The sequence below is a fragment of the Crotalus tigris genome, unplaced genomic scaffold (assembly GCF_016545835.1).
Source record: "Crotalus tigris isolate CLP2741 ecotype Arizona unplaced genomic scaffold, ASM1654583v1 scf7180000019189.1338056, whole genome shotgun sequence".
NCBI classification, from domain to species: Eukaryota; Metazoa; Chordata; class Lepidosauria; order Squamata; family Viperidae; genus Crotalus; species Crotalus tigris.
Genome location: NW_024097425.1, coordinates 217,743 through 245,479, shown reverse-complemented (window position 1 = coordinate 245,479; position 27,737 = coordinate 217,743). Strand labels below are relative to the sequence as shown.

The following is a 27,737-nucleotide window of genomic DNA, read 5'->3' as shown; positions in this document are numbered from 1 at the left end:
CCATTTAAGTTCACACCTACTGCTTCAGTGACTCCATCCAGCCATCTCATTCTCTGTCGTCCCCTTCTTCTATTGCCCTCAATCTTTCCCAGCATTAGGCTCTTCTCCAGTGAGTCCTTCCTTCTCATTAGGTGGCCAAAGTATTTGAGTTTCAACTTCAGGATCTGGCCTTCTAAAGAGCAGTCAGGGTTGATCTCCTCTAGGACTGACCGGTTTGAACACCTTGCTGTCCAAGGGACTCGCAGGAGTCTTCTCCAGCACCAGAGTTCAAAGGCCTCAATTCTTTGGCGCTCAGCCTTTCTTATGGTCCAACTTTCACAGCCATACATTGCAACTGGGAAAACCATGGCCTGGACTATATACACTTTTGTTCGCAGGGTGATGTCTCTGTTTTTTAGTATGCTGTCTAGATTTGCCATAGCTTTCCTCCCCAGGAGCAAGCGTCTTTTAATTTCTTGGCTGCAGTCCCCATCTGAGGTGATCTTTGAGCCCAGAAAAATAAAATCTGTCACTACCTCCATTTCTTCCCCATCTATTTGCCAGGAATTGAGAGGGCCGGATGCCATGATTTTGGTTTTCTTAATGTTGAGTTTCAAGCCTACTTTTGCACTCTCCTTCTTCACCCGCATCAAGAGGCTCTTTAGTTCCTCTTCACTTTCTGCCATTAGAGTGGTATCATCTGCATATCTTAGGTTGTTGATATTTCTCCCGGCAATCTTAATTCCAACTTTTGATTCATCTAGCCCTGCCTTTCTCATGATGTGCTCTGCATATAAGTTAAATAGGCAGGGCGACAGTATACAGCCTTGCCGGACTCCTTTTCCAATTTTGAACCAATCAGTGGTTCCGTGTCCAGTTCTCACTGTTGCTTCTTGACCCGCATATAGGTTTCTCAAGAGACAAATGAGATGGTCTGGTACTCCCATCTCTTTAAGAACTTGCCACAATTTGTTGTGATCCACACAATCAAAGGCTTTTAGCATAGTCAATGAAGCAGAAGTAGATGTTTTTCTGGAACTCCCTAGCTTTCTCCATGATCCAGCGTTATGTTGGCAATTTGATCTCTAGTTCCTCTGCCTCTTCGAAATCCTGCCTGTACTTCTGGTAGTTCTCGATCCACATACTGCTGGAGTCTAGCTTGTAGGATTTTAAGCATAACTTTACTAGCATGTGAAATGAGTGCAATGGTGTCATAGTTTGAACATTCTTTGGCATTGCCTTTCTTTGGAATTGGAATGTAAACTGACCTTTTCCAATCCTGTGGCCACTGTTGAGTTTTCCAAATTTGCTGGCAAATTGAGTGTAGCACTTTTACTGCATGTCTTTTAAGATTTTGAATAGCTCAGCTGGAATACTGTCACCTCCACTAGCTTTGTTGTTGCTCAGATTTTCTAAGGCCCATTTCACTTCACATTCTAGGATGTCTGGTTCGAGGTCAGTGACCATCTCATTGTGGTTATCTGGGACGTTAAGCTCATTCTTGTATAGTTCTTCTGTGTAGTTTTGCCATCTCTTCTTAATCTCTTCTGCCTCTGTTAGGTCCCTGCCATTTTGGTCCTTTATCATGCCCATCTTTGCATGAAACGTTCCCTTCATATCTCCAATTTTCTTGAAGAGATCTCTGGTCCTCCCTCTTCTGTTGTTTTCTTCTATTTCTTTGCACTGTTCATTTAAGAAGGCATTCTTATCTCTTCTAGCTACTCTCTGGAATTCTGCATTCAATTGGGTGTATCTTTCTCTTTCTCCTTTGCCTTTCGCTTCCCTTCTTTCCTCAGCTATTTGCAAAGCTTCCTCAGACAGCCATTTTGCTTTCTTGCATTTCTTTTTCTTTGGGATGGTTTTAGTTGCTACCTCTTGTACAATGTTGCGAACTTCCATCCATAGTTCTTCAGGCACTCTGTCTATCAGATCTAATTCCTTAAATCTATTTGTCACCTCTACTGTATATTCATCAGGAATATGATTTAGTTCATACCTGAGTGGCCTAGTGCTTTTCCCTACTTTTTTCAATTTAAGCCTAAATTTTGCAACGAGAAGCTCATGATCTGAGCCACAGTCAGCTCCTGGTCTTGTTTTTACTGACTGTATAGAGCTTCTCCATCTTTGGCTGCAGAGCACATGGTCAATCTGATTTCTATGTTGACTGTCTGGTGATGTCCATGTGTAGAGCCGTCTCTTGGGTTGTTGGAAAAGAGTGTTTGTTATGACCATCGTATTCTCTTGACAAAATTCTATCAGCTTGTGCCCTACTTCATTTTGTACTCCAAGGCCAAACTTGCCTGTTATTCCAGTTATCTTTTGGCTTCCTACCTTAGCATTCCAATCCCCCATGATGATAAGGACATCATTTTTTGGTGTTAATTCTATAAGGTACTGTAGGGCTTCATAGAACCGGTCAATTTCATCCTCTTCAGCACCAGTGGTTGGGGCATAGATTTGGATTATTGTGATATTGAATGGTTTGCCTTGGATTCGAATTGAGATCATTCTGTCATTTTGGGGATTGTATCCCAGTATTGCTTTTCCTATTCTTTTATTGACTATGAAGGCTACTCCATTTCTTCTGAGGGATTCTTGCCCACAGTAGTATACCTGATGGTCATCTGAGTTAAATTCACCCATTCCTGTCCATTTTAGTTCGCTGATTCCTAAGATGTCGATGTTCAGTCTTGTCATCTCTTTTTTGACTACGTCTAGCTTGCCTTGATTCATGGATCTTACATTCCAGGTTCCTATGGAGAAAAAATCTTTACAGCATCGGACTTTCCTTTCACCACCAGATATATCCACAGCTGAGCGTCCTTTCGGCTTTGGCCCAGTCGCTTCATTCTTTCTGGCGCTACTAGTACTAGCCCTCTGCTCTTCCCCAGTAGCATATTGGACACCTTCTGACCTGAGGGGCTCATCTTCCAGCGTCATATCTTTTTTCCTTTTAGTACTGTCCATGGGGTTTTCATGGCAAAGATACTGGAGTGGTTTGCCATTTCCTTCTCCAGTGGATCACATTTTGTCAGAACTCTCTGCTATGACCTGTCCGTCTTGGGTGGCCCTGCACGGCATAGCTTATAGCTTCATTGAGTTACACAAGCCCCTTCGCCACAACAAGGCAGTAATCCATAAAGGGATTACTGCACCATTACTTTAATTTTATTACGTTTTACAAGCTCACTAAATAAAAGAACCCAAAAAACCCAACCAATTTGATAGCGATCACATTACACATTGACAAATGTTCTCCACTCAGCTTCAATACATGATATCAATCACTGAATCCTACTATGATCTGATTGGCTCATTGCCAAAGCAAGATGACACCTGATTGGCTCTCTAAACACTCATGCTTGGCTACAATCAGATGAAAGAAAGCTACCTGATAACAACCTAAGCAAGCTGTGCTTCCTTTTTCTGGTTATTTGGCTATACCTTTTCATAGAATACAGTACAGATAATTGAACAAACTTCGTTACATTACATTCTTGATTAAATTATCTTTTCATTGATATATAATTTTATGATACTACTCCAAAAAAAGTGGTGCGATTAGCCATCAAACCTCAAAAATACACTTTTCCCAAAAAGTTTCCACAATTTTGGCCACTACTGTACTCTAGTGGCAAAGTACCATTTAAACACGAAGGAGAAACCCAACGGCAGGCTAAAAATCGAAGCAGGGTTGGCTTTTCCTTTGTCTTTCCGCAAACCAAACCAGGAAACCGCGACCGAACTGCAGACGATCGCAGGGAGAGTCGGGTCCTCTCCCCCGAGTGCCCGGGAAGCGAGGAGAGCCCGCCTCTCCGCTCTTCTCCGCAGGGCCGCCAGGGGTCTCCGGCTGCTGCGCTAGCCCGACGGAGGCCGCCTCTTGCGCGGAGAAGTCTTTCCGTGGCGCAGCTTCCTGTGCCTGACTCAGCTCTCAACCAGGCGAGGATTGGTTGAACCGGCCGGGAGCTCAGCCTTGCCTTGGGAAGTCCAGCCTCGGCGGCCAGGCAGTAACCCTTGTGCGGCCGCAGCCACTGCCGCCTCCTCCTCCTCCTCCTCTGATTGTGCCCGATCTGGTGCTGCAGCGCCCAGGTTTGCTCTGGCGCCGGTGCTTCCCCTCCGCCGGGCGCGCGGGTGCTCCGGGCTCCGCTCTCTGCTGGCGATCCACCCTGCAACAGCCCGATCCTGGTGAGTAACCGGAACGTGGAAACTGAGCTGGGCCTCTCGCGCGCGGTCATCGGGCTGAAAGGCTGCTCGGCAGTCGGTCTCTGTCCCACTTGATTCTTTCCTGGGATCACCGGAGGGAAAGCGGGACAGTATCGCAAGATCTTACGCGCTTTCGCCTATGCTCCGACTGGGCTGGTGGCTGCTGTCTGCTGATCTAGGCCGCTATTGTTTTCTTGTGGGCTGATTGTTGCCCGCGGGATTAAATATCTCGGCACAAAGGAGATCCTGCTGTTTCTCTGCCGGATCAGTAGATTTCCCTCCCTCCCCGATAGGTCAGTGTAAAGCGTTTTATCTTGACCAATGCAAGGAAAAAATAACTTTTGCGCTTTCCTTGTTAGCAACAGCCCCATAAGGTGGGCCCGCCCGCCCGATCCGGGCTGTAAAAATCCTGATGTCTATTATATGGTAGCAAAGAACTTGTTTTTCTTTCTGCAGCCCTTTCATTGCTGATCTAGGTAACATTGTAGCTATAAACGATTTAAGAAGCAAATAAAAATTTTAAAAAGAAGAGAACAATCTGGAGCATATTCTTCCTTATTGCAATCAGAATCTAGAGAAGTGAGAACCAGCACAATAGGCAGGAATCATTTAAATCATTTTTGATCATCATTTATCAAACGTAGCAACTTGAAAAATGTATGGGCTTCAACTCCCAGAATTCCGCTGCCAGCATGTTGAAAAACACTGTTTTAGATGAAAAAATGCAGCCAACCAGGCCACTCCACTCACTTGTGTCAATTTTCAAAGTTAGGTAATGAAACATTTGCAGGAAGAAACACTGACCCCCAATATTTTAACCCTTTGCAGCTAAAAGTCTCTTCTTATATATTCTCCATTATCTATCATTTGCAGCTTTCCAGAGATAGAGAGATACGTAGATAGGTAGATATAGGAAGGCAGATAGGTAAGTAGATAGATAAGGTGATAGACACACAAATATATACATATGCACGCTCTGTATATCTATATCTTTATTCATGTATCTATTCACGCACACACACGCTGTCTGTCTATATCTATATATCTATTAGATTTCAGTAATGAGCCTCAAAAACTGCTTACCACAAAGTAGCCAAACACTTTTAGCCTGGTGCAGTGCTTCTTAAACATTTTTTCTTTCAGGACACCTTCCCCCTTTTAAAAATTATGGAGGACCCCTAAAGAGTTTTGTGTGTCTGTGTTATATGTATCAAAATAAAAGAGCACGGTGGCTTGCATGGTTAGGATGCTGGGTTGGAGGCTAGCAAACCATATTCAAGAACCAAGTGCTGCCATGGGGCGGAGTGAACTCCCATCCTTTGCTCCAGCTCCTGCTGGGAACATGAAAGGAGCCCCGAATTGGGTGTCTCCTGGGCAACGGTGATGTCACCTGCTAATCCTTTCACCCGGAAGTGCCTCTGTGCTTCTGACACAATTGCAATGCGATGTATCAATATTTATCATATTAAGCATTGATGCATTCGCTGCCACTATCATTTCTGATAATTGTTGGATGGAATTTTAATATTGTATTATTTTTTTCATAATTATGATTTTGTATACCCCTGTGAGGGTCTTTGGGAACCCCCAGGGATCCTACTTTAAGAAACACTTGGCCTATTATTTTTGCAAGCCCAGCCCAGCCTCTGTGATTATTTTATAATTCAGTACATCACATAAATCCACAAAATTGGACAACTTGAATAAACCATAATTATGCCAGTGGGATTCTTAAGGCCCACACCCAAACTCTTAACTTTAAATCATGGCTTAAGTAGGAACTACAGTAGTTCCTAAGTAGCATGAGAAGGATATTGACACACTCCTGTAATTAAAGATAATCTTTTTAAAATAAAAAGTTCCCAATCTGCACAGTGGGGGAGGAAAAATACGTTTCCAACAATCAGTGAGGGAAGCTTATTACACAATAAGCCCTTACGCCTAGAAATAGGTGCACACTGGGAGTTCGCTTAATGATTGCATGATTCACTTAACGACTGCAGTGATTCACTTAGCAAACATAAGAAAAAAGGATAAAATTGGCCCTGACTCATTTAACAACCACCTTGCTTAGCAACAGAAATTCAGGTCCCAGTTGTGTCATAGGTCAAGGACAACCTGTATCACCATATCTCCAGTTTACTCTCTGATGCTAAACCTGTGAAAAATTAACCCCATTTGCTTGAAAGGGGGGTCTGCCTCTACTTGAAGCTAGTCAAACTGGTCACCGAAACTGGTCACTGGTGGCCCTTAGAGCCACTTTCTCCTTCTTCATGTTTTTCCCAGTCTCTTTGATATGAAACTTAGTAAAGCAATGTAATCTTCAAAGCCACAAAGTGCCAGTGTTTTTCCAACAACTGGCTGGCTAGGAATGTTATTAAAGCTGCCTCTACAAATATTGATAATTTCCCCCCCAATATTCTAACCAGTTTTTATATAGCGCAGGGGTAGGCAAGCTTGGCTCTTTTATGACTTGTGGACTTCAACTCCCAGAATTCCTGAGCCAGCCATGCTGAGGGAAAAGGGAGAGGTTTCCAAGCTGAGCCATGCTGGCTCAGGAATTCTGGGAGTTGAAGTCCACGAGTCATAAAAGAGCCAAGGTTCCCCACCCCTGGATAGCACAGCCTCCAAGAGGCCAAGTGGAAGTCAAGAAGTTCCTGGTTTGAATTTCTTCTTGTGCCATTCGAATGCCTTTTAGCAATCTACAAGTTTCCCCTCACCCCGGTGCCATTAGCAAAATAAAAATCTTTTCCTGTCATATTAGAAAGGGGTTGTTGTTTGGCTCAGCAGTACTATGCAGATGAGTACAGTGAAGAATCTTACTGCAGAGAGTCCGTGATTTATGACCATAATTGTAGCCCAGAATTACAGTTATATGTTGTGATGGCCATTGATGGGTCATTATGTGACCATGCTCAATTTCATGACCTTTTTACAGTGATGAACATCACAGCCATTAAATGAACAAAGCAGTTGTTAAACAAACCCATCATATCCAAAGGCATTTCTGGCTGGAAACCAGAAGTAAACATCAGTTTCTGGCAAAATCCACTGAAAATGACGTATGAACCTGCAAGCGGCCGTAAATGTGGGCCAGTTGCCAAGTGCTCAAAATGCGATCATGTGACCTGGGGGTAGGTTTTGGGACTTCGAAGCTGGGTTGTAAGTAGCTCTGGGGAGATCTGTCATAACTTCAAAAAGTCACTAAGCAACTGGTCATAAGGTGGGGTCTCCCTGTAATATTGCTAATTTTCATGTGGATTCTATTTCCGTCCAGTCTTTGAAAAGATGGTGAATGAGGAAGAGGAGAATACTCCCAAGCAGGTTGGCCATAAGCCAGCAGAGCCACATGGGATACTGTCTGAAAGTTGCCAGAGTCATGTGTCTCCAGACGTTGAATCGGAAGGAGGTGAAACCACCGAGATGGCACCGAGAAGCTTGAAGCGCGACCTGGAGAGCAACTCTCTTGCCATCAATGGCGATGTTTCTGACACCGAGAGGATTTGTCCGTCACAGACACAGTATATTTGCCCTGTTTGCGGGGAATGTTTTAATGGGAGTTCCTGCCTTGTGGAGCATCAGAGGCTTCACAAAGAGGAGAAGCCGCACCCCTGCCCTGTCTGTGGAAAAGGTTACAACCAGGAAGCTGACTTGGTGGCTCATATGCAGAGTCACACTGATGAGAAGCCATTTTCTTGTCTTGAGTGCGGGAGGAGCTTCCTTTTCAGCTCAGACCTGGTGGCCCATCAAAAGGTCCATACTGGGGAGAAACCTTACATCTGTCTGGAGTGTGGGAAAGGCTTCTCCCAGAGTTCCCAACTGATGTCCCACCGGAGAGTCCATACCGGGGAGAAACCCTATGAGTGCATTATCTGCGAGAAGAGCTTCCGGTCCAACTACGACCTGGTCAACCATCAGAGGAGTCACACCGGAGAGAAACCTTACATATGCTCTGATTGTGGGAAAAGCTTTACTCGCAGCTCCCACCTCATTTCCCATCAGAGAGTTCACACTGGTGAAAGACCCTACCCTTGTGGGATCTGCGGGAAGCGTTTCCGGGACTGCTCCCATCTCATTCGGCACCAGAGGGTCCACACGGGTGAGAAACCATACGAGTGCTCCATTTGTGGGAAGAGCTTCCGGGTCAATTATGACTTAGTCACCCATCAGAGGAACCACACTGGAGAAAAACCTTACGAGTGTCCTGATTGTGGGAAAGGCTTTAAGCGGAGTTCGCACCTGATCTGCCACCAGAGAGTCCACACGGGAGAAAGGCCGTATCCCTGCGGCATCTGCGGGAAAAGCTTCAGCTACAGCTCAGACCTTATTAAGCACCAGAGAATCCACACAGGGGAGAAGCCTTATGAATGTCACATCTGTGGGAAGAGCTTTCGGATCAATGCTGACTTGGTCACTCACCAGAGGATTCACACTGGAGAGAAACCTTATACCTGCTCTGATTGTGGGAAATGTTTTGCCCGGAGCTCGCGTCTTGTATCCCATCAGAGAGTCCATGTGAAGGACGGGACCCTGGGAATGTCTCTTTCTGAAACTGAGTCATCTCAGCCAGGAGCAGCTACCGTGTCCCCAGCTTCTGAGCATCCTTGGGCCAAGGAGGAAAAACTGGGCCCAAGTGAGCCTCTGGCTTTGACCAGCCTGGGAACTTCTACTCAGTTTGTCCTTGGTGATGCTCCTCAGGCTGCCCACATGAGTGAAATAAAGATGGAGTGCAGGAGCTGAGAGGCAAGCAGACTAGAGGGGAAACACTTACTTTCCAATAACTAGTATAGAGAATCCGGAGTCTCTACATTTTAATTAGCCTTCATGGAAAGTTTGCTTGATCAATTAAATCAATACTGTCCATGATCTTTCCCCCCCCGCCCCCCATGTGCATCTTGAAGGATGAATGAGTTGATCCAAGGAAGAACGAAGTGTCTGCACCCGGAGCATGGTCTCGCCAGCCATATTTAAGTTAAAAGCCATTTTGACATGGGCTGGCTTTGCTTCCCCAAAGAAATTCTTGGAAATATACTTTGTTGGGAATTCTTGATTAAAAATATATAGCGTAGAGGTGGAAGGGGAACTATATAAAAATGGATGTAATGTTGGAACCCCTTCAAAAACATATTTATTGGTGTAAGTTAAAATAAGCAAAAATGGCACTGCTATGTATGGGTTGCCTTGAAATGACAAATGGAGCAAGAAAAATATAATCGAAATTAGTGTTTATTGTAGGAAAGTGTTTTCTTTAAAATAACGCAAAGTAATCATCTTTTATCCATCATGCTTGTTTCTATAAAAAAAAAATCCATACAACCTGGGGTTTATTTGCTCTGTTCCTCGCTGGAAAGCCATGTCTTTTTAAGAATATAATGAATATAAATACACTCGCAGATATTTTTTTTTTGTTTTAAACATTGTCTTCTAATTGACAGAAACAGTGTTTTGTTGTTTATTGTCTTCTAACAATTTCTCTTCTACATTTGTGTGCAAATGTTTTAATAAAAATGCTATCACTATAATAAAAATACTTTAGTTGGGTAGAATAAAGCTTTAAGTCATTAATAACATTATTTAATTTAATTTATAAGCCATGATCTTTTTGTACAGGTTGACTACTCACACAAAAAGAGGGATGCCCATAGTATATAAGGACAGTTTTGCTTATTTCTCCCTCTGATTTCTCATGACGTTCTCCCTCAGTTTTTCAACTAGGCCGGGGTAGGTAACCTTGGCTCTTTTATGACTCGTGGACCTCAACTCCCAGAATTCCTGAGCCAGCCATGCTGGCTCAGGAATTCTGGGAGTTGAAGTCCACGAGTCATAAAAGAGCCAAGGTTGCCTACCCCTGAACTAGGTCCGTCACTGAATCTGTCAAGGGGAGGGAATTCTGGTGGGTTTTCTGTAGTAGAGCAGTGAAGGCACCTCTTTGGTTCTTATCTCAAGGTGCATTTAAATAGAAGTTGAGGAATTTCAATCTAGCTAACCAAAACATAAAGTATGATGCAAGAGTTTTGTTGTGTCTATGTGTCCAAAATGTTTATGCTCTTCCCTGGTGGTTCACTGATCACTTCTTGTTTACTGTACTCCTGCTATGCATTAATCTTTTTTTTTTTCTTTTTTTGCTTGAAATCACAAACATTCACTGACAGTTCTTCCGGAAGGGAAGATGGGGTGCTGGTAACAGATTTAGTCAACTTTGGTGCAGTCATACCTGGGCTTGATTGTGAGTAAGTGTGCTTGGGACTATCCTTACAAATCATGCTTACATTTTGATAGCAGCTAACAAATTGATTGTGCAAACTGTCAAGTTGTTCCAGCCGTAGGTCCCACGCCATAGCCATAGGCCGTGAGAAATTGCATGCAGACCAGCAAGCAAGGCTGATAAATGGAGTTCTTTATGCCTACAAGTTTTTTTTTAAGTCAGAGAAAGAGGCTCTGAATATTGTCCTTGTCTATAGTGCACACTTCTCTCTATTTAATAATTTGTTGATTAAGCCATAGGACACAGGTTCACACATTGTGCAGTCTTAAACTGTGGTTCACAAACCACAATAAGAGTCCTGGTGGCACAGTGGTTAGAATGCAGTAGTGCAGGTTACTTCTGTTGATTGCCGGTTGGTTGACTCAGCCTTCCATCCTTCCGAAGTCAGTAAAATGAGGACCCAGATTGTTGGGGGCAATATGCTGACTCCGTAAAACCACTTAGAGAGCACTGTGAAGCGCTATATAAGTCTAAGTGCTATTGCTAATAGACGGTTTGACACAACTTTCTAAAATAACACCCTCCCTATAAAAAGCCAGCAAGTCAGGACTCTTCTTTGTTGTGCAAATGCCCAATTTCATAGCTAGTGGTTTTTATGGTCTGAGTTAATGGAGCCTGGAATTTCTGTTGTATGTCACGACAGTTATAAGTTGAGGCAACCATGTGGCTGACATGATTTTTACAACAGTTTTTTACGGCAGTCATTAAGTGAACACCTTAGTTGTTAAGTGAATCCATTGTCCACTGTGGACATTTTTTTCCAAAAATCTAAGGTAAATGTCAGTTTCCATCAAAAAAAATTGTAAATTACTACCCCATAAGCAAGGGATGCTGCAAATGACCATAAATACAGCCGGTTGCTGAGTGCCAAAATGTGATCACGTGACTGGAGGTCATGTGGCCATTGGAACTTTGAATCCAATCTTAAATACGCTTTGGAGGGTCCATGATAACTTTGAATGGTTGCTAAGCAACTAGTCATGTCAAGGACTACCTGAATGTAACAAAAACACCACTAAAGATCAAGGGCAGAGGGGAGGATTTGAAGTAGGGAGAGAATGCTTGCCAATGTTTAAGTCTTGGCAAAATCTGAGAAAGCTGGTGATAAAAGTTTGGTTTTTATATTTGATGAATGGCATCTTCCAGTATTTCCTGCCAGTAAAGATAATTGTGACTGGGGATTCTGACAGGCAGTTCAAAGCCTCTGAAGAGAACCTTGTTCCGAAAATGCTGCCCCATTGCAGTAGAATGGCACCATTTTAGTCGTAATGTTTTCAGCTACTACTGCCCAAAGTACTAGACTGCCAATGGTGGATTTGCCCATATCAGATTGAAGAAACAATTAATTTGAAAATGTGTAAGCCTCTTTCAGTTAATATAAAAAGTTGATCTTAATCACTATAATAGAAGATTATATTCTGGGTTAAAGTTTGGCCATGTTATACAGAAAATGTACAGTTGATAAAAATTTTTTCCCTTCTGCTGGATCTTTCACATAGCTTTAAATCTTGGATTTAGATGACCATCTGCACAGTTGACTACATATCCCAAAGGTGCTTTTTCCAACTGGACTTTCTTGGTTTTTCCTTGAAGATGTTTTGCTTCTCATCAGGAAGCTTCTTCAGTTCTAACTGAAGCACCTTTGGAACAAAATGCTGTCTTATTTTCACAGAAAACAGTTATAAAATTAAAATATAAAAGATATACATACCAAACAATTGAACAGTAACACCAGTGCATAATATAATCTCTTATTCTAAATAAAATACACAACCTATAAGTGTGTCATAATAAACAGTTCCGCAAATGCTACTCATCTCTTTTTTTAACATAAGCTGGCTTGTGTTCCCCATATTTTTCTTTAAAAATAAAGATTAAGTTCAAATGGCAATAGCTAAATTTAAAAGTGCAACATGAGAATCATGTTTAGTTTAAAATAATGGACAATCTTCTGTTTATTTGTATTGATTTATATGTAGGAATGGTGCAGAATTGATTTTTTGCTAACAAATTACAGACATATTGGCTGGATTTATACATTAACGTTTACCTAAAAATGGGGAATTTGAAGCCTTCCAATTAATGACGGTTTCCATAGTCAGTCCCAACCAGCAGGACCAGTGGTAAGTAATGCTGGGATTATACTTCAGCAACATCTGAAAGTCAAGTTTCTTCACTCCTGCACTGAAACATCATATAATTTTGCTTGGGCTTTGAATTAGATGCAAACTAGGCAACTACAGAATATTGACAGAGCTTAGTTAAAACTGTGGTTTAGCACAATGTATGAACCCAACTTTTACTAGTTTAAATATAAAAAATAGGCTTGCTGCTAGCCATAACAGTAAAACTGTCAACTTCACAAAGAGTAGAGATTTTCCCTCGGAAAATGTACTATTGTATAGAAGAATCTGATGTTAGCTTAATCAGAATTTTCTGTAATTTGGCCAGCCGTACTGAACGGAAGAAGCATTGGGACGGATAGGGAAAATCTTAACTTTTGTCTACATAAGTTTTTTCTTAAACTTTCTTTTTAATATGTTTTATTGATCAAATTTGTTTATATCTCATGTTTACTGTTTTTTTGTCTGTATTCCTATAGACTTGGGGTTTTTTTTCAGTTTAAATTTACTATATTCCAGTTTCTTATGGTAGCCAATAAAGTTTGTTTGAAATTTATTTTGAGTGCTTGTCTTTTATCTGGAAACTACAAGCTAAACAGAAAAGGGAAAAGGCTTTCCCAGCATAGATTAAACTGGTTTACAGTGGCATTCCTCAAGGCTCTCTTTCTATAGAAGACTGTTCCTTCATTGGTCGAGTGTTCATGAATGTCCACATCAAGCTGGATGGAAACATTGAACCGATGGACACACACTTCTGTCCTGGGGCTTGTGCTGTTCGACATTTTTATTAATATGAATGAGGATATTGGGGAGAGATTTACAAAGTTTGCACATGATACACAGTTAGTAGGTCCTTGGCAGGAGTCCATGTGAAAGGAATCCCAAGTGACCTTATTGGCCACAAATTCAACATGAGCCTGCAATGCAACTGTTAAAATGGGCAGATGTTTTTCTGGGATGCGTTAACAGGAACACAGGTCCAGATTAAAGCAAGTCACTCTACTCTGCCCTGCCCAGACTCCATTTTGTATATAATGTCAAGTTCTGGGCACTACACTATATATAGAGAGATAAATTAGAGCAAGTTCAGAAAAGATTTACCTAGGTGACATATAGTCTGGCTATGTGGAACTCTAAGCAGTGTTTCTTAATCTTGGCAGCTTAAAGATGTGTGGACTTCAACTACCAGAATGCCTCAGGCAGCTTACTGGCTGGGGAATTCTGGGAGTTGAAGTCTGCAGATCTTTTAAGTTGCCAAGGTTGAGAAACACTGCTCTAAAGCACGGGTCTTCAAACTTGGCCCTTTTATGACTTGTGGACTTCAACTCTCAGAATTCCTCAGCATGCCTGGCTGAGGAATTCTGGGAGTTGAAGTCCACAAGTCATAAAAGGGCCAAGTTTGAAGACTCCTGCCCTACAGTATCTCGGTATGTTTAGCTGCAGAAATAGTGACTGTGGTGGGAGAAGTCTGTGCCTATTACAGATACAGGTACTCCTCAACTTACAACTATTTGTTTAGCAATTGTTCACAGTTACAATGTCACGTAATCAAATTTTGGGTGCTAGGTTACTGGCAAGTATTTATGGCAGTTGCAGCATTCTGGGGTCATGTGATCACCATTTCCAATCTTCCCAGCTGGCTTCCAACAAGGAAAGCTGGATTTCAACAACATGAGTCATTTAACAACTACGGCAAAAAAGACTGTAAAATCAGGCACGACTCATTTAACCACCACTTTAATTAGCAACAGAAATCCTGGTCCCAACTGTGGTTTTAAGTTGAGGAGTACTGCACATCAAAGTTCAGAATAAATTTTTAAGCATATTTTGTCAATGGAGACTGAGAGATGATTGATAGATTATATGCCATCAATTTTGTGTCTTCTCTTAAGGTTTATAGATTTTATATGGGCAATCTGTCTCCAGTCTGGGCCTTCAGCTTGTCTAAAGATGCACACATTGCCATTGTAAGAGAAAAAAACCTCCCTTTTTTTATAACTCTGCAATCCTTTAACTCAGGGTAGAGTTGGCGCGACTGGATGGAGCTGAGCATTTAGTGGCCGGATCCCCTGCCTTATATGCAGAGTTTGTAGCAGATATTTTTTCCTTTGTGCCCAAAGAGAGAGAAACATCTGCTGCTACCTAGGATTCAACTCTCAGCCTTCCGAGTGGGAGATGAATGTCTTCACCGCTAGGCCACCACACAGCTCCAAATAGCAAATCTATTTGGAGTAATATTACTGATAATTATGTCCACACAGCATACAGGTGGCAATTCATTCTCAGATTAGGATTAATTACAATTTACAGCTCTGTCCTGAAAACGAAAATGCGCTGTGCCTATAGTCTTGAAATGGAGTAGGAGAAGTAGAGTAACTTTGCTCTCCTCCGAGTAACTTGCCCTCCTGTGTGTTCTGTGGATGACCTGATCTTGATTCAAAGCCAGGATCTTCTTCTAATGCTGGAATGGGGAAATAAAATAATATAAATCTAAACTGTTGAATCTATTGATGGATGAGGGAAAGAGGTAGACAATTTACAAGGTCACTATATACAAAAGTTTGAACGACCGTTGTTGTGAAAACAGTAAAAAGAAAAAAGTCACATGAAAAGTCTTGAAAATATTTTAAGGCTAAGCCTGGATGAAGGACATGGAGGAGGAGGAGGAGGAGGAGGAGGAGGAGGAGGAGGAAGAGGAAGAGGAGGTGGAGGAGGAGGAAGAAGAAGAGAAGGTGGAGGAGGAGGAGGAGAAGATGTCCATTTGCCAGACCTCTGGTAACCCTAGGCCTGGTTCATTCTTTGGTACAAAAGGATGTTGTTACATTTTTCAGAAATCTGGTAACACTTTTTCTGATTACCAAATATTATTAAAAGAAAACAGCTTTCACGATTCACATCTGTTGAAGTGTCAGCTCACAACAGCTTCTGCCTTTTAGAAAAAGTTGTTGGTTGGAAAAGGGGTTGCCAGGTTTCTGGCTTTTTACCATTGCACAAAAACACAGCTGTCCTATACTGTAACAGAAGATCTTTCAGCAGTATTAGGAGCAAAGAGCCTTCATAGAACAGAGATTATGCTTACTAAAGTTTCCCACACTTGTTGTCCGTACAAGAAATAAAAAAAACCTCCAAGTACAAGTAGCCCTTGACTTATGACTAAAATTGAACCCAAAAGATGTTGCTAAGAGCCGAGGTGGCGCAGCAGTTAGAGTGCAGTACTGCAGGCCACTTTAGCTGACTGTTCAGCAGGTCAGCGGGTTCAAATCTCACCGGCTCAAGGTTGACTCAGCCTTCCATCCTTCCGGGGTAGGTAAAATGAGGACCCAGATTGTTGGGGGCAATGTAAATATATATATATATATACATTGCTTACTGGTGTACACCGCTTAGAGAGTGCTTGCACTTAAAGCGGTATATAAGTCTCATAAATAAATAAATAAATAAATAAATAAATGAGATAGTTGTTAGGTGGGTTTTGCTCCATTTTACAACCTTTCTTGCCACAGTTGTTAAGTGAATCGCTTGCAGTTGTTAAGTTAATAAAACAGTGAATCTATTATGTGAATCTGGCTTCCCCATTGACTTTGCTTGTCAGAGGTTTGCAAAAAGTGATCACATCATCTCAGGATCCTGCCACCGTCATAAATATGAGTCAGTTCCAAGCGTCTGAATTTTGATCATGTAACCATGGAAATGCTGCAACAGTCGTGTGAACAACGGTCATAGATCACTTTTTTCAGTGCTGTTGTAACTTCAAATGGTTACTAAATGAACTGTTGTAAAGTTGAGGATTCTGTACTGTGCTAATGTAGGTTCTTTGGTTATACACAGTGCTTTTTTTGTAAAAAAAAAAAAAAAAAAAAGAGCCAGAACTCACACGTGTCATACTACCCGCCTTGCCTACCCTACAAGGTTCCATCCCAAAAAGGTGCCGGAACTCTGTTCTGGGCGTTCTATGACAAAAAAAGTTATACAATACAATCGTTAAAATTTGTATGGCTCAATGCAATTTGTGTCTAAACTGCTTAGCCACAAATGTAGTGCTTTTTTCTGGTATTGAGAGACACACTGTCCTGTAGGTTTAACAAGAAACAAATGCTCTTTTAATTTTTCCATTTATTGCTGCAGGAAAATGAAAAGAAGAAAGAAAAAAGCAGCAACTAATCCCCTTTTAAATAAGGCAGAGTATAATCCTAACATAAAATATGTTTGGCAAACATGCAATTTTTTGTAGAAGTTCTTAGAAGGATCAAAACTTCCTTTCATGGAGTTGCACTACGTTTCCCCACCATCTCTTCTGAGGGTAACTTTAGTCAGTTTGACACACAACTTCAACATTTTCTTAATAATTACACTGATTATGGCTACAGTCTGGATTTTCTTAATGCTTTTTGCCATGGGAATAACAAATAAGCCTTTCTGAACATTCAAATATGCATTATCTTGATGGGGCATTTTAGTTTTATACATAACAAACAAAACATTTCTGAACATGTGTCTTCCACATGCATTTTATAAAAGAAAAAGATTGCTGTAATATATATATATATATATATATATATATATATTACATATATATATTCATCGAAAGTCACCCTAACTGATCATATCATTCTAAGCCACCACATTATTTAAAGAATTTAACACCATTGCTCAGGGTTAAAGAGGGCACTGAAGGATAATTTCAGCAGATCAATGCAAGCCACGATTTGTTTTTTTTTGGGAAGCAGCCCTCTTTCTTTCCCACTGCAGGCAAGAACTTGAGAAGCTGCTTCTGAAGAGGGAGATTGTTTGTAAATTAGATCCATTTGCAATAGCCGCCCAAATGTTCTCATCAAATTCCTGCCTGGAGGCATGTATTCATTTCACAGAGTTATCAAGAGTGATGGTGGTTGGGAGGAACAGACTCCAAAACCTGCAGAATCCAGCACATCTTCACAAGTTATTTCCTCAGAATCTCTGTTTCGCTCCTCTGCTGAAGAAGACATAAGGAGTTTCAGAATTATATAGCGCTGTTGTATCTTTTTTTAAAAAAAATGTTTTATTGAACTCTTTATTTATATCACACCTTCGTTATTTTTACAAATGACTCAAGGTGGTGAACATATCTAACACACCTTCCTCCTCCTCCTATTTTCCCCACATCAGTTCTGTGAGGTGGGCTGGGCTGAGAGTATATGGCTGGCCCAAAGTTACCCAGCTGGCTTTCATGGCAAAGGTGGGATGAACTCACAGTCTCCTGCTTTCTAGCACGGAGCCTTAACCTTTAGACCAGTGGTTCTCAACCTTTTTAATGCTGCAACCCCCAACCGGTCATAAGTCGAGGACTACTCAACCGGTCGTAAGTCGAGGACTACTCAACTGGTGCAGCACCGTTTGCAGAATGGGACTTTTGGCGGGCTCAGCAGGGCAGAGACAGCCTGGACAATTCCTATTGGCTTTTGAAAGCCAAGAGAATTAGACTCTACTCAAGAGAGTCTATTCTCTTGGCTTTCAAAAGCCAATAGAATAAAAGGGAGTAGCACAGCTAAGGAAAAGGGGGGAAAAATGGCGGACTGCATTGTTTGGCGACTCCCGTGAAATGGTTGTTCGACCCCAAATGGGGTCCCGACCCACAGGTTGAGAACCACTGCTTTAGACCAAATTCGCTGTGTCTCCAAGACAGGGAACTAGATGATGGAACTAGATCTGAAAGCCACCTTGGGCTCTATCACTTGGCCATTTTCTTAGATTCTTTTAATTAAATAATAAAATAAAATAAAATAAAATCTCAGAAATTCTGTTCCTGTTTATTCAAGGAATCATTTTGGTGCACAGGGTAAAAACAGTAGCTGGATATTGCCTAGTGTTCTCTGTTCTAACTTGCCCACTCCATCTTTTTAGACAGTAGACATTTTAAGGAGAGCCCACTTAGCGTTTTCAGCAGTTGCTCCAATTCAGATATGCACCATTTTAATAGGATTTGACGAGTCCTACAATCATGCCTAAATAATATACTGCATGAGAGAATAACACTTAAAAGAGCATTGTAAGTAGTCAAGTCGCCATTTAACTATTCAAAAGGAGGCTTCTAAGATATTTTGTCTCTCTATAGAATTAGACTTGGCAGGAATAGAGGGCAAGCAAAGACACTCAAATTACTGGTAGGACAATTTCTTCCCAGGCAGCCCCATTCTGCTTTAACCTTGTATTTGCCAATATAGGTCACTTTTGAAGGTAATTAGGCAAATTTTCTAGAGAATAATGCTATTAGCAGCTCTGTGTATATTGCCTTTAATATTATAGGCAGTATGTCTCTATATATGAGATTTTGTAAAATACAAGCAAAAGAATGCATCTGTTGGTATATCAAACTGATATTTTGGAAATAAAAACTGGTTAGATGGGTTTTCAGCTTGAGCTAGCATACTATTTATTATAATAACACAGCAGAGATAAATCACTGCATCCCCAAGTATATCCTAAGACTTTCCTTCTCTTTTCCCCTGTGCATAATTTAAAGGGCCTTATCTAACTATTCTGGATTCTGCAAAATGGCCCCACAGTTGAGTTTGAAGTATTTTTATTAATGTGAAAGTGTGTGAATGCTTCCTATTCCCCGTTATTGGTGACAACATCATCATGAGAAAATTCTATACCAAGCAATGTGGCCGCATAGGAGAGCATTCAAAGGAGGAAGGACAAGAAATACACAGGTGTTTCCAGCCAGTCAGAATCCCCAAATTATTAATCTGCATATGCATGCAGGAAAAACAGTTTGATTAGCTAATGAAAATTAGCAACAAAGCTAGGACAACACTGATAAAGCAGAGCTGGTTTTTGTTAAAGACTGCTAGTGAGGATATATTCTATGTTTAATACTTAACACTCTTAGTATCTCAGTTGCCACTCAAGTCAAAATTACAAGAAGATCTAGATTTGACACCAATTTTTCTTTAGTACTGTCCAAAGACTCCTGGGGAATATAGCGTGTGTTGGAAATTCTCTTTAAAATTCCTTACCATATTCCTTGACTTGCATTGCTCAAGGTAAGAATCCCCCCCCCCCAGGTTAAGATATAAAGTTACCTGATAGAACAATTAGGGTATGGAGCTCAGTCTAGCAAAGCCGGTTTGTTCTTTTATCTCCTTTTTTTCTCAAGTGAGATCTCCAAGCCTTGTGCAGTTGCTGGTGTCTAAGGAGACTTGGATAGTGGCCAAAGCTTTTCCCACACGTAGTGCAGATGTGGGATGCCTGCTTGGCATGGGTCCTCAGATGCTGAGCGAGCTTAGAGCTGGAAATGAACACCTTCCCACACTCAGCACAGCCAAAGGGCTTTTCGCCTGTGTGAATTCTCTCGTGCATATTCCGGCTGGACAAATGGCTGAAGCGTTCACCACATTGACGGCAAGCATGGGGTTTTTCCCCCGTGTGGGTTCGTTTGTGCCGATTGAGATTTGAGACGTAACGAAAGGCCTTCCCGCAGTAGAGGCAAGTGTAGGGCATCTCCCCCGTGTGGACTCTCAGATGTTTCACCAGGTCCGAATTCTGCGTGAAGTTTTTCCCACACTCGGGGCAATTATGTCCATTGGACACGTTCCCTTTGTGACATCTCTGGTGGCTAAGAAGACTGCGGTGCTGCCGGAAAGTTTGCCCGCATTCGGAACACAGGAAGGGCATCTCCCCCGTGTGAATCCGTTGGTGGGTGAGCAGGTTGGAGCGCTGAGCAAAGCATTTACCACATTCGGAGCACAAGTGAGGCCTCACCCCTTCGTGGAGCTGCCTGTGTTTAAGGAGGTTTGAGCTCTGGCGGAAACACCTTCCGCACTGGGGGCAGGGGTAGGGCGTCTCCCCCGTGTGGATCCTCAGGTGGATGGTCAGGCTCGACTGTTGAGCAAAGCTCCTCCCACACTTGGGGCACTGGAAAGGTCTCTCGCCCGTGTGGATCCTCTGGTGAGTTAACAAGTTTGGGCTCCGTCGAAAGTTTTTCCCACATTCGGGGCACTGGTAGTTGCTGGGGGCTGGCTGAACCATGGGAAGGACACCAGCTTTAGTCACAGCATCACACTTTCCTGGTTCCCTTGCTTCATTGCTTGGGGCCTCCATGTTGGGCTGAAAATCAATAAGAGGCAAGGTGTAGAAGCAGTTCAGGTACCAACCTACAGCAAAAAAAAAAAAAAAAAAAGAGCTATCTGGAGCTAGTTTCTATAGGTTTTTTTTTTTAGGAATGTTCTTAAAATGTCTTGGATTGAAGATTTGTAATGTTATTGTTCCTCTCTACTTGGCATCATGAGACTACATATGACTATTATGTACAATTCTGGGCACATTTGCAGAATGCTGACAAGTTAAATGGTGTTCGGAGGAGGTAAAATGAAGATAGTACAGAATCTTGAGGACATTTGATAGAATTTAGAGTGAAAATAAACACTGAGCAGAGATGTGATAGCCATGTTCCTGTGCATAAAAGGAAGCTATAAGAACAATGGTCAAGAATTATTTTCCATGATCACAGAAACTGGGGCTAGAAATAAGGGCTATAATTTGCACCTCCCTAGATTTAATTTAAATATAAAGAAAAAATTTGTGTAGCAAGATCTGTACAAGAATGGAATTATCTGCCTAGGGCAGTTGTGTGTTTTGCATCTCTATAGGTTTTCAAGAAGAGACTGGCTAGCCACCTCTAAAAGATTATTTGGTTGGCTTCTTGCATATTGCAGATATTGTCTAGAGATGATCCTTGGTGTCCCTTCCAATTCTACAACTGTGTGATTTTATGAAAATGCAAAATTAATTTTATCCACTAATAAATATAGGTGGCTGGTATAGGTACAGTTTTCTATAAACTGTCTTCAACCTGCACTGAAGAGAGAAAAAAATCTAGACAGTCTGATTACATTAAAAAAACCTGAAAAAATTAATTCTGATTAAAAGTGCTACACTCATGTCTGAAAACTAGAAATTCCACAATGTAACTATCTACTGTTTTGAGTCTTCAGCTTTTAGTTTCAGTAAGCAATCCCAAGTTCTAACACTCTGAAATTCTGCATCCAAATTGGCTATAGCCTACAATAATTTACATAATCTAAATATTGACTGATTCGTCAAGTGCCTATGACTGCCTGTCCATCCAAAATCTATTCCCTTGGATCAGGGGTCTTCAAATTTGGCCCTTTTACAACTTGTGCACTTCAACTCCCAGAATTCCTCAGCCAGGCACACTGGCTGAGGAATTCTGGGAGTTGAAGTCCACAAGTCATAAAAGGGCTAAGTTTGAAGACCCCTGCCTTGGATTGTTTCAACCTTCAAAGCCTCAATTGCTGTTGTCTTCTTTTACAGAAGAGCCTAGAGTCCCATCTTCATTTTGGTTGCTTTCGTTTGCCTTCTTTCCAGCTCTGTAATACGTTTCTAAGATGTAAGACAGAAGCCAGAACTGTACACAGAATTGCAAGCACATAGGTCAAGGGTCTTCAAACTTGGCCCTTTTATGACTTGTGGACTTCAACACCCAGAATTCCTCAGCCTGGCTGAGGAATTCTGGGAGTTGAAGTCCATAAGTCATAAAAGGGCCAAGACTGAAGACCCCTGCCATAGGTGATCATATAATGTGAAAGTACTTTTTAACTAGGGAAAGCAACTCACTTTACATATATCAGAGAACTAGGGCCAGCTGCCTCCTTTCACTAAATTTATTTTCTACTCTAGTTTCAAGTCAAAAAATTCCAGATTATCTACTGACTGACATTATCTACTCCTGGAAAAGCACCTGTTCCCTTCCCCAGCTCAGTATAGAAACTGCAGCTGGAGGCATCCCCAACACACCAATAATTAAGATGAAATTGCACCTGCTTTGGTTTGTAAGCAGAAAGCCCTCTTAAAGCAGCATTTCCCCATAGTGTGATAATCCCCAAATGTTTAGACTATAGTCCCGTTTATCTGTGGGCTAACAAAGATACAAACTGTACAGCCAACACATTCTCAGGTCCATAGAAAACATTCCTTAAAAGAGAAGTGAAAGACAAGAGACGGTGCCTTCCTGAAGAAGAGGGAGACTCAGAGTCATTGCAAGCAAACCTCAATTTGTCAGGAATGCTCATTGATTAAACCTAGTTTCATGGGAAAACAGACAAAGCCAGACAACCCCTCCCACACACACACACACACACACACACACACAGCTCTTTAAAAAAAGCCACCATCCCTAATTCCCAGTTTTACATCACTGTCATATACTACCTCAGGCACCTCACAAAACACCTGAACTGCTTTAAGCCAGCATGACTGCTTCTTGCTTGGAGTGTCCACCTAGAGCTCTTCTGAATGAGGCCCCTCCCTTTGGAGAGGTCAGTTATATAGGTGTCCTGCTTTGGGTGGGTCTCATTGGCTGTGGGGAATTTCTTGAGAAACCTTTTCTAGGAACTCTATTACTTAAAGGAAAAACTCTTAAAGAAAAGTCACAGAAATGTAAGATTCTAAAGTCATAAAAGGACCACGTTTGGCCCTTTTATGACTTGTGGACTTTAACTCCCAGAATTCCTCAGCCAGGTACACTGGCTGAGGAATTCTGGGAGTTGAAGTCCACAAGTCATAAAAGGGCCAAGTTTGAAGACCCCTGTTCTAAAGGAAATATCCTGAATAATTTGTTGTTGTTGTTTGTTGTTGTCTTGGTTCTCTCTGGAGACTTTAAGCAGTGCAATATTGTGGGAGGATGATTAGAATGGGGAATGCAATTTAATTTGGCAAATTGTCTAGGTGTGAGCACCATGAAGCATGCTAAGAGGTGCAAGTTCTTCTACTCAGCAGGAAGCATTTTATATTATTTCATTGCTGGTGCTTTACAACCAGCAGGGTAAAAAAACATAATAAAGGGGCAGATCAGTCATAGCAGGCAATCAACACAGGAGCTGCAGATACTAGGACTAGCAATTTATTAGTAGCTCCAAAAAGTTGCTGGTTCTCTTAATAAGCCTTGGGATTAGAAGGCCAAAAGGGACTTCAGAACATTGAGGTGGGACTGGAAAGAGGTGTCTGCAACTTCTTTAAACAGCAGTGCCTTTTCCTGGCGTTGGGTGATAATCTTTAATTTCTTTGGATCTTTTTTAATGGGAGATAATGAGGCCTAAGCCACAATGGGTGAAAAGTGACAAACGACAGCATGAGAAAATGATCTGATTAATCTTCCAGTTCAGACACAGAACTTTTTTTTTTACAACTCTGCCTGCACTTCTTTCCTTTCCTGAATTTCCTGAATTGTTTTTGTTTTTAGATTTTTAGCCTGCCTTTTTTTTCCACATGCAACTGAAGGAGGCAAACATACCAATATTCCTCCCTCCTATTATTTTCCCCACAACATTGATGTCTATGAGGCGACTTGGGCTGAGAAAGAACCACTGGCTCAAAGTCACCCAGCCAGTTTTTCATGCCTAAGGCAGGGACTAGAATTCCCTGTCTCTTGATTTCTAGATCAGAAGTAGGCAATCTTGGCTCTTTTATGATTCGTGGACTTCAACTCCCAGAATTCCTGAGCCAGCATGGCTCAGCTTGGAAACCTCTCCCTTTTCCTTCAGCATGGCTGGCTCAGGAATTCTGGGAGTTGGTCCACCAGTCATAAAAGAGCCAAGGTTGCCTACCCCTGTTCTAGACCAACACCTTAACCACTACACCAAACTGGTTCTCCCAAAAAAAAAGTCTTGTCACTCAATGAAGTCTGGCTGAAGCTTTCTCTATGTTCATGGCACTTGTGAAGTATCTTGCTTATTTATAGCTTTGTGGAAGCTTTTTCTCCAGTTTTGACAGGTATAATTTTTTTACCTAGGTGAATTTCTTGATGTCAAAGGCAGACATTCCACAGTCGGTTTTTCCCATGCACAGTGCAGAAGGGAAGCTTCAGTCCAACCAGGATGGAATTCAAAGAGAAGCATTATTACACTCACGGTAAATAGATGGTTTCTCCACCATATGGATAGTGCAACCCCATTTAGGATCAAAGACGATAAACTCCTGGATACAGAAATCTTAGGCTCTTGAATTCGGGTCATTTGGTACAGCCCTTATGGAAAAGCTATTAAACACTTGTTCATTATATAGCTGTATTGTCAGTAGTTATTCTATTAGTGATTAAGTAATGCAAGACCTACCCAATAAATTAAATTACAAACTATGCCACTGCTAATTTCACCCCTAATTCTCCAGTCTGTTATAAATAAAGTTAGATAGTGTATCACCATCCCCTCAAGCAGGCCATAGGCATGACTCTGATATGGAAGATATTTGTGAGTTGTTTGTCTCAAGTCAATCTTGACTCCTGGAGACTGTCTAGACAAGTCCCTGTGGTTTTCTTGGCAAGATTTCTGCAAGGGCTTTGCTATTATCTCCTCCTTCTTAAGCTGAGAAAGGGAGGGACTAGCCCAAGGTCATCCAGCTGGCTTGGTGCCTAAGGTGGGACTAGAACTCACAGTCCTCCAGTTTCTAACCTGGTACCTTAACCACTACACTGAAATGGCTCTCTGAAATGGAGGAGTGGAGTAAAATTTAGGTGATTTGTAACTGGTCCTTAAGGAATTGGGTTCAGATGTCACATCACCATAATCTGAAATGCTCAATTTTAGAGAAATTAGCCTTTTGTGAAATTAGCTATTATGACTGATAAGCCATTGTTTATGGCTGAACTTGTGTAAACCTGACCTTTATTGCTGATCCAATAAACAGTATTCAAATGAGCCATAGCTTAATGCGATAAATGAAACCAGATTGCATTTGATCTGATCCCCAAAGTAGAATGCAAAATCCTTTTGAACTAGATCCTCTCCAAGAACCAGGACTCTCAATGTCCCACAAGATGCAGTGTATGCTCTTAAGCATAGGCAATAAACCAGAGAGAGAATGACAGGGCTGATTACATGTTTTTCCTTTGAGGCTCTCCTTGACAAAAACAATAGCTCAGAAGAAGGGCAAGAACATACTAACTTGGCAGGCAAACGCTGTCCGAGGTACTGAAAAATTTGTTTCTTCTACAAGAATCTTCCATTTGGCTCATACCCTGCTCTCTTATATTAAGATTGTAATCAGACAGACGATCACACTGCCAAGAATGGTGTGGACAATTCAACAACATCAAATATTCAATCAATCAATAGTTTTGTGGAAGTATATAAAAATTCTGATTTTTGTGAGCCAGTGTGCTCACAGTAAAAAATGACAATAAAAGTTATCTTATCAATCTCTTATTTGATAGAATACTAGGTCATAATTATTCATAGAAAAACATCCTGCTTAGTAGAAATGAGTATGTCGAGTTGCATAGCACAGACAAATGGAGACAGTAAAAAATAGCTGAAGATATCTATGACCGTGCGAGGAAATGAATAGGAATAGTAAAAAGGACCCAGAGAACATTGTCAATGAGAAAGCCAGGCCATAGGCATCCACATACGGGCATATTATGAAATGTGCATCACAACACACGTCATGTGACATCTATTTATGAGCAATGCTGGAACCTAAATATAAAAGGCAGAGTTTGGAACCTGAAATCTGTGGGACAACTTGCTCCAAGTAGGATCTGTGTATCCAAAGTCATACTAGAAGAGAAGCCATGATCAGAGCAAGAGACTCCATAGCCAGCATTGTCTTCTGGAACTCCCCTCCAATGGAACGAATTCCCCCTAGAAATAAGATCAGCAACTGTTCCAAAAATTAGTGAAAATATCTTTATTCAAGGAGACATTTAGATATAGAGATAGAGAAACTGGATGTGCCTAATATAAATCTGATTACTATGTTCTTTTTTGGGATGTAGATTAATATTATATATATTTGCATGTTTCTTACTGCATAGGGCTTTTGCAGACTTTTAATTTTTCATTAATTAATTTTGCACAAAGTGACATTAAAACACTTGCAAATAAGTAAATAGCTCCTCTGTTCCTCTTCTCAAATGTATAACTTAATTCAGTTCATCAGAGAGCAGAACAATAATCTGTTATTTCCAACATGGTATCTACTACTATACTTTTTAAAATGCACGATTATTACAGGAAAACACACTGAAATTGAGTATTATCTAGATCAGGGTTTCCTAATCTTGGCAACTTTAATTAATTCTGGAACTGAAGCCCACACATCTTAAAGTTGCCAAGGTTGAGAAACACTGATCTAGATTGTAGATGAGCAGAGATATAAGAAAGCAATTGATGTTATTATCCAAGGATTGAAGGCTTAGTTATCATCACAGAAAAGATACACATGCTGATATACACATCGTGACTTTGCATGTACTTATAAGAATGAACATTTTTAAACATATAGATCAAAATAATCCACTGTATGTTTATTTAAAAGTAAATCCTGCTAAGTTATATGAAGCTTACTTCCAAAACCAGTGCAAAGTTGTACAGTTTACATTATTTAGCCAACATTAGCTACTGGAAAACCTGTTTAGCAAGTTTTAAAACTTAAACAATAACAGCAATACTCTACAGTATTTGCAAGCCCATATTTACCTTGGGATAAATCAAAACTAAATCGAATTTGTCTAACAAAGAAATTAGCTTTTTGTTTATTATAATGCATATTCTTTTGTGTAAACTGTTTGCAGATACAAAAATAGCATGCAATTATTCCGTGTTAATAAAAGTAACACAAAATATTGTGTAAGCTTTCAGAATCTGTAGAATTTATCTTTACAATTAGTTATATAAAATTGGAAAGGAGGTACAAAACTGGTGATGAAATCAAAGTCTTAATTGGAAAATATGTAAGTATACTTTATCTGATTAGATATTGTTACTTGCAAAAGAGATTTTTGGTTGCCCTGAACATTGGGTTAAAGATAGATGCCAAGCTTGAGAAATATTGTTTTAGACGTCTATATAGATTCTCAATCATCCAGGTCACGATTGTCCCAAAGGTGCCTTTTCCAAAAAGCAACTGGATTTTCTCGGATTTTTTTTTCTTTGAAACCGTTCTGCTTCTCATCCAAGAAGCTTCTTCAGTTTGGAACAATCTAACCCATGACTGATAGGGAATGTAAGGAAGAAAAAAAATAATCTGCAGCTTCTTTCAAAGCCTCTAAGGCCAGCGGGCAAATTGACTGTGGTCTTCGAGCGTTTGTCTATGCACAGCGCTCGGCTGTTCCGTAACGCAACATGGCGTTTCCCTTTGCAAAGCCTCAATTCTTGTTAGAGGATTGA

General features: G+C 41.1%; 2 protein-coding genes across 2 annotated transcripts; one reads left to right on the top strand and one right to left on the bottom strand.

The window, feature by feature from the left end:
• The first annotated feature begins 3,904 nt into the window (after positions 1 to 3,904).
• Positions 3,905 to 9,936, top strand: ZNF329 (zinc finger protein 329). Its single transcript, XM_039361042.1, has 2 exons — positions 3,905 to 4,164; positions 7,460 to 9,936. Exon 2 carries the CDS (start codon positions 7,471 to 7,473, stop codon positions 8,920 to 8,922), a length of 1,452 nt encoding a protein of 483 aa, XP_039216976.1. The 5' UTR covers positions 3,905 to 4,164; positions 7,460 to 7,470; the 3' UTR covers positions 8,923 to 9,936.
• A 9,729-nt stretch (positions 9,937 to 19,665) lies between these two features.
• Positions 19,666 to 24,504, bottom strand: LOC120315921 (gastrula zinc finger protein XlCGF17.1-like). The gene is made up of 2 exons (XM_039360963.1): positions 24,480 to 24,504; positions 19,666 to 20,705 (listed from the first exon to the last, which is right to left on the bottom strand). Exons 1-2 carry the CDS (start codon positions 24,502 to 24,504, stop codon positions 19,666 to 19,668), a joined length of 1,065 nt encoding a protein of 354 aa, XP_039216897.1.
• Between the last annotated feature and the right edge of the window lie 3,233 nt (positions 24,505 to 27,737).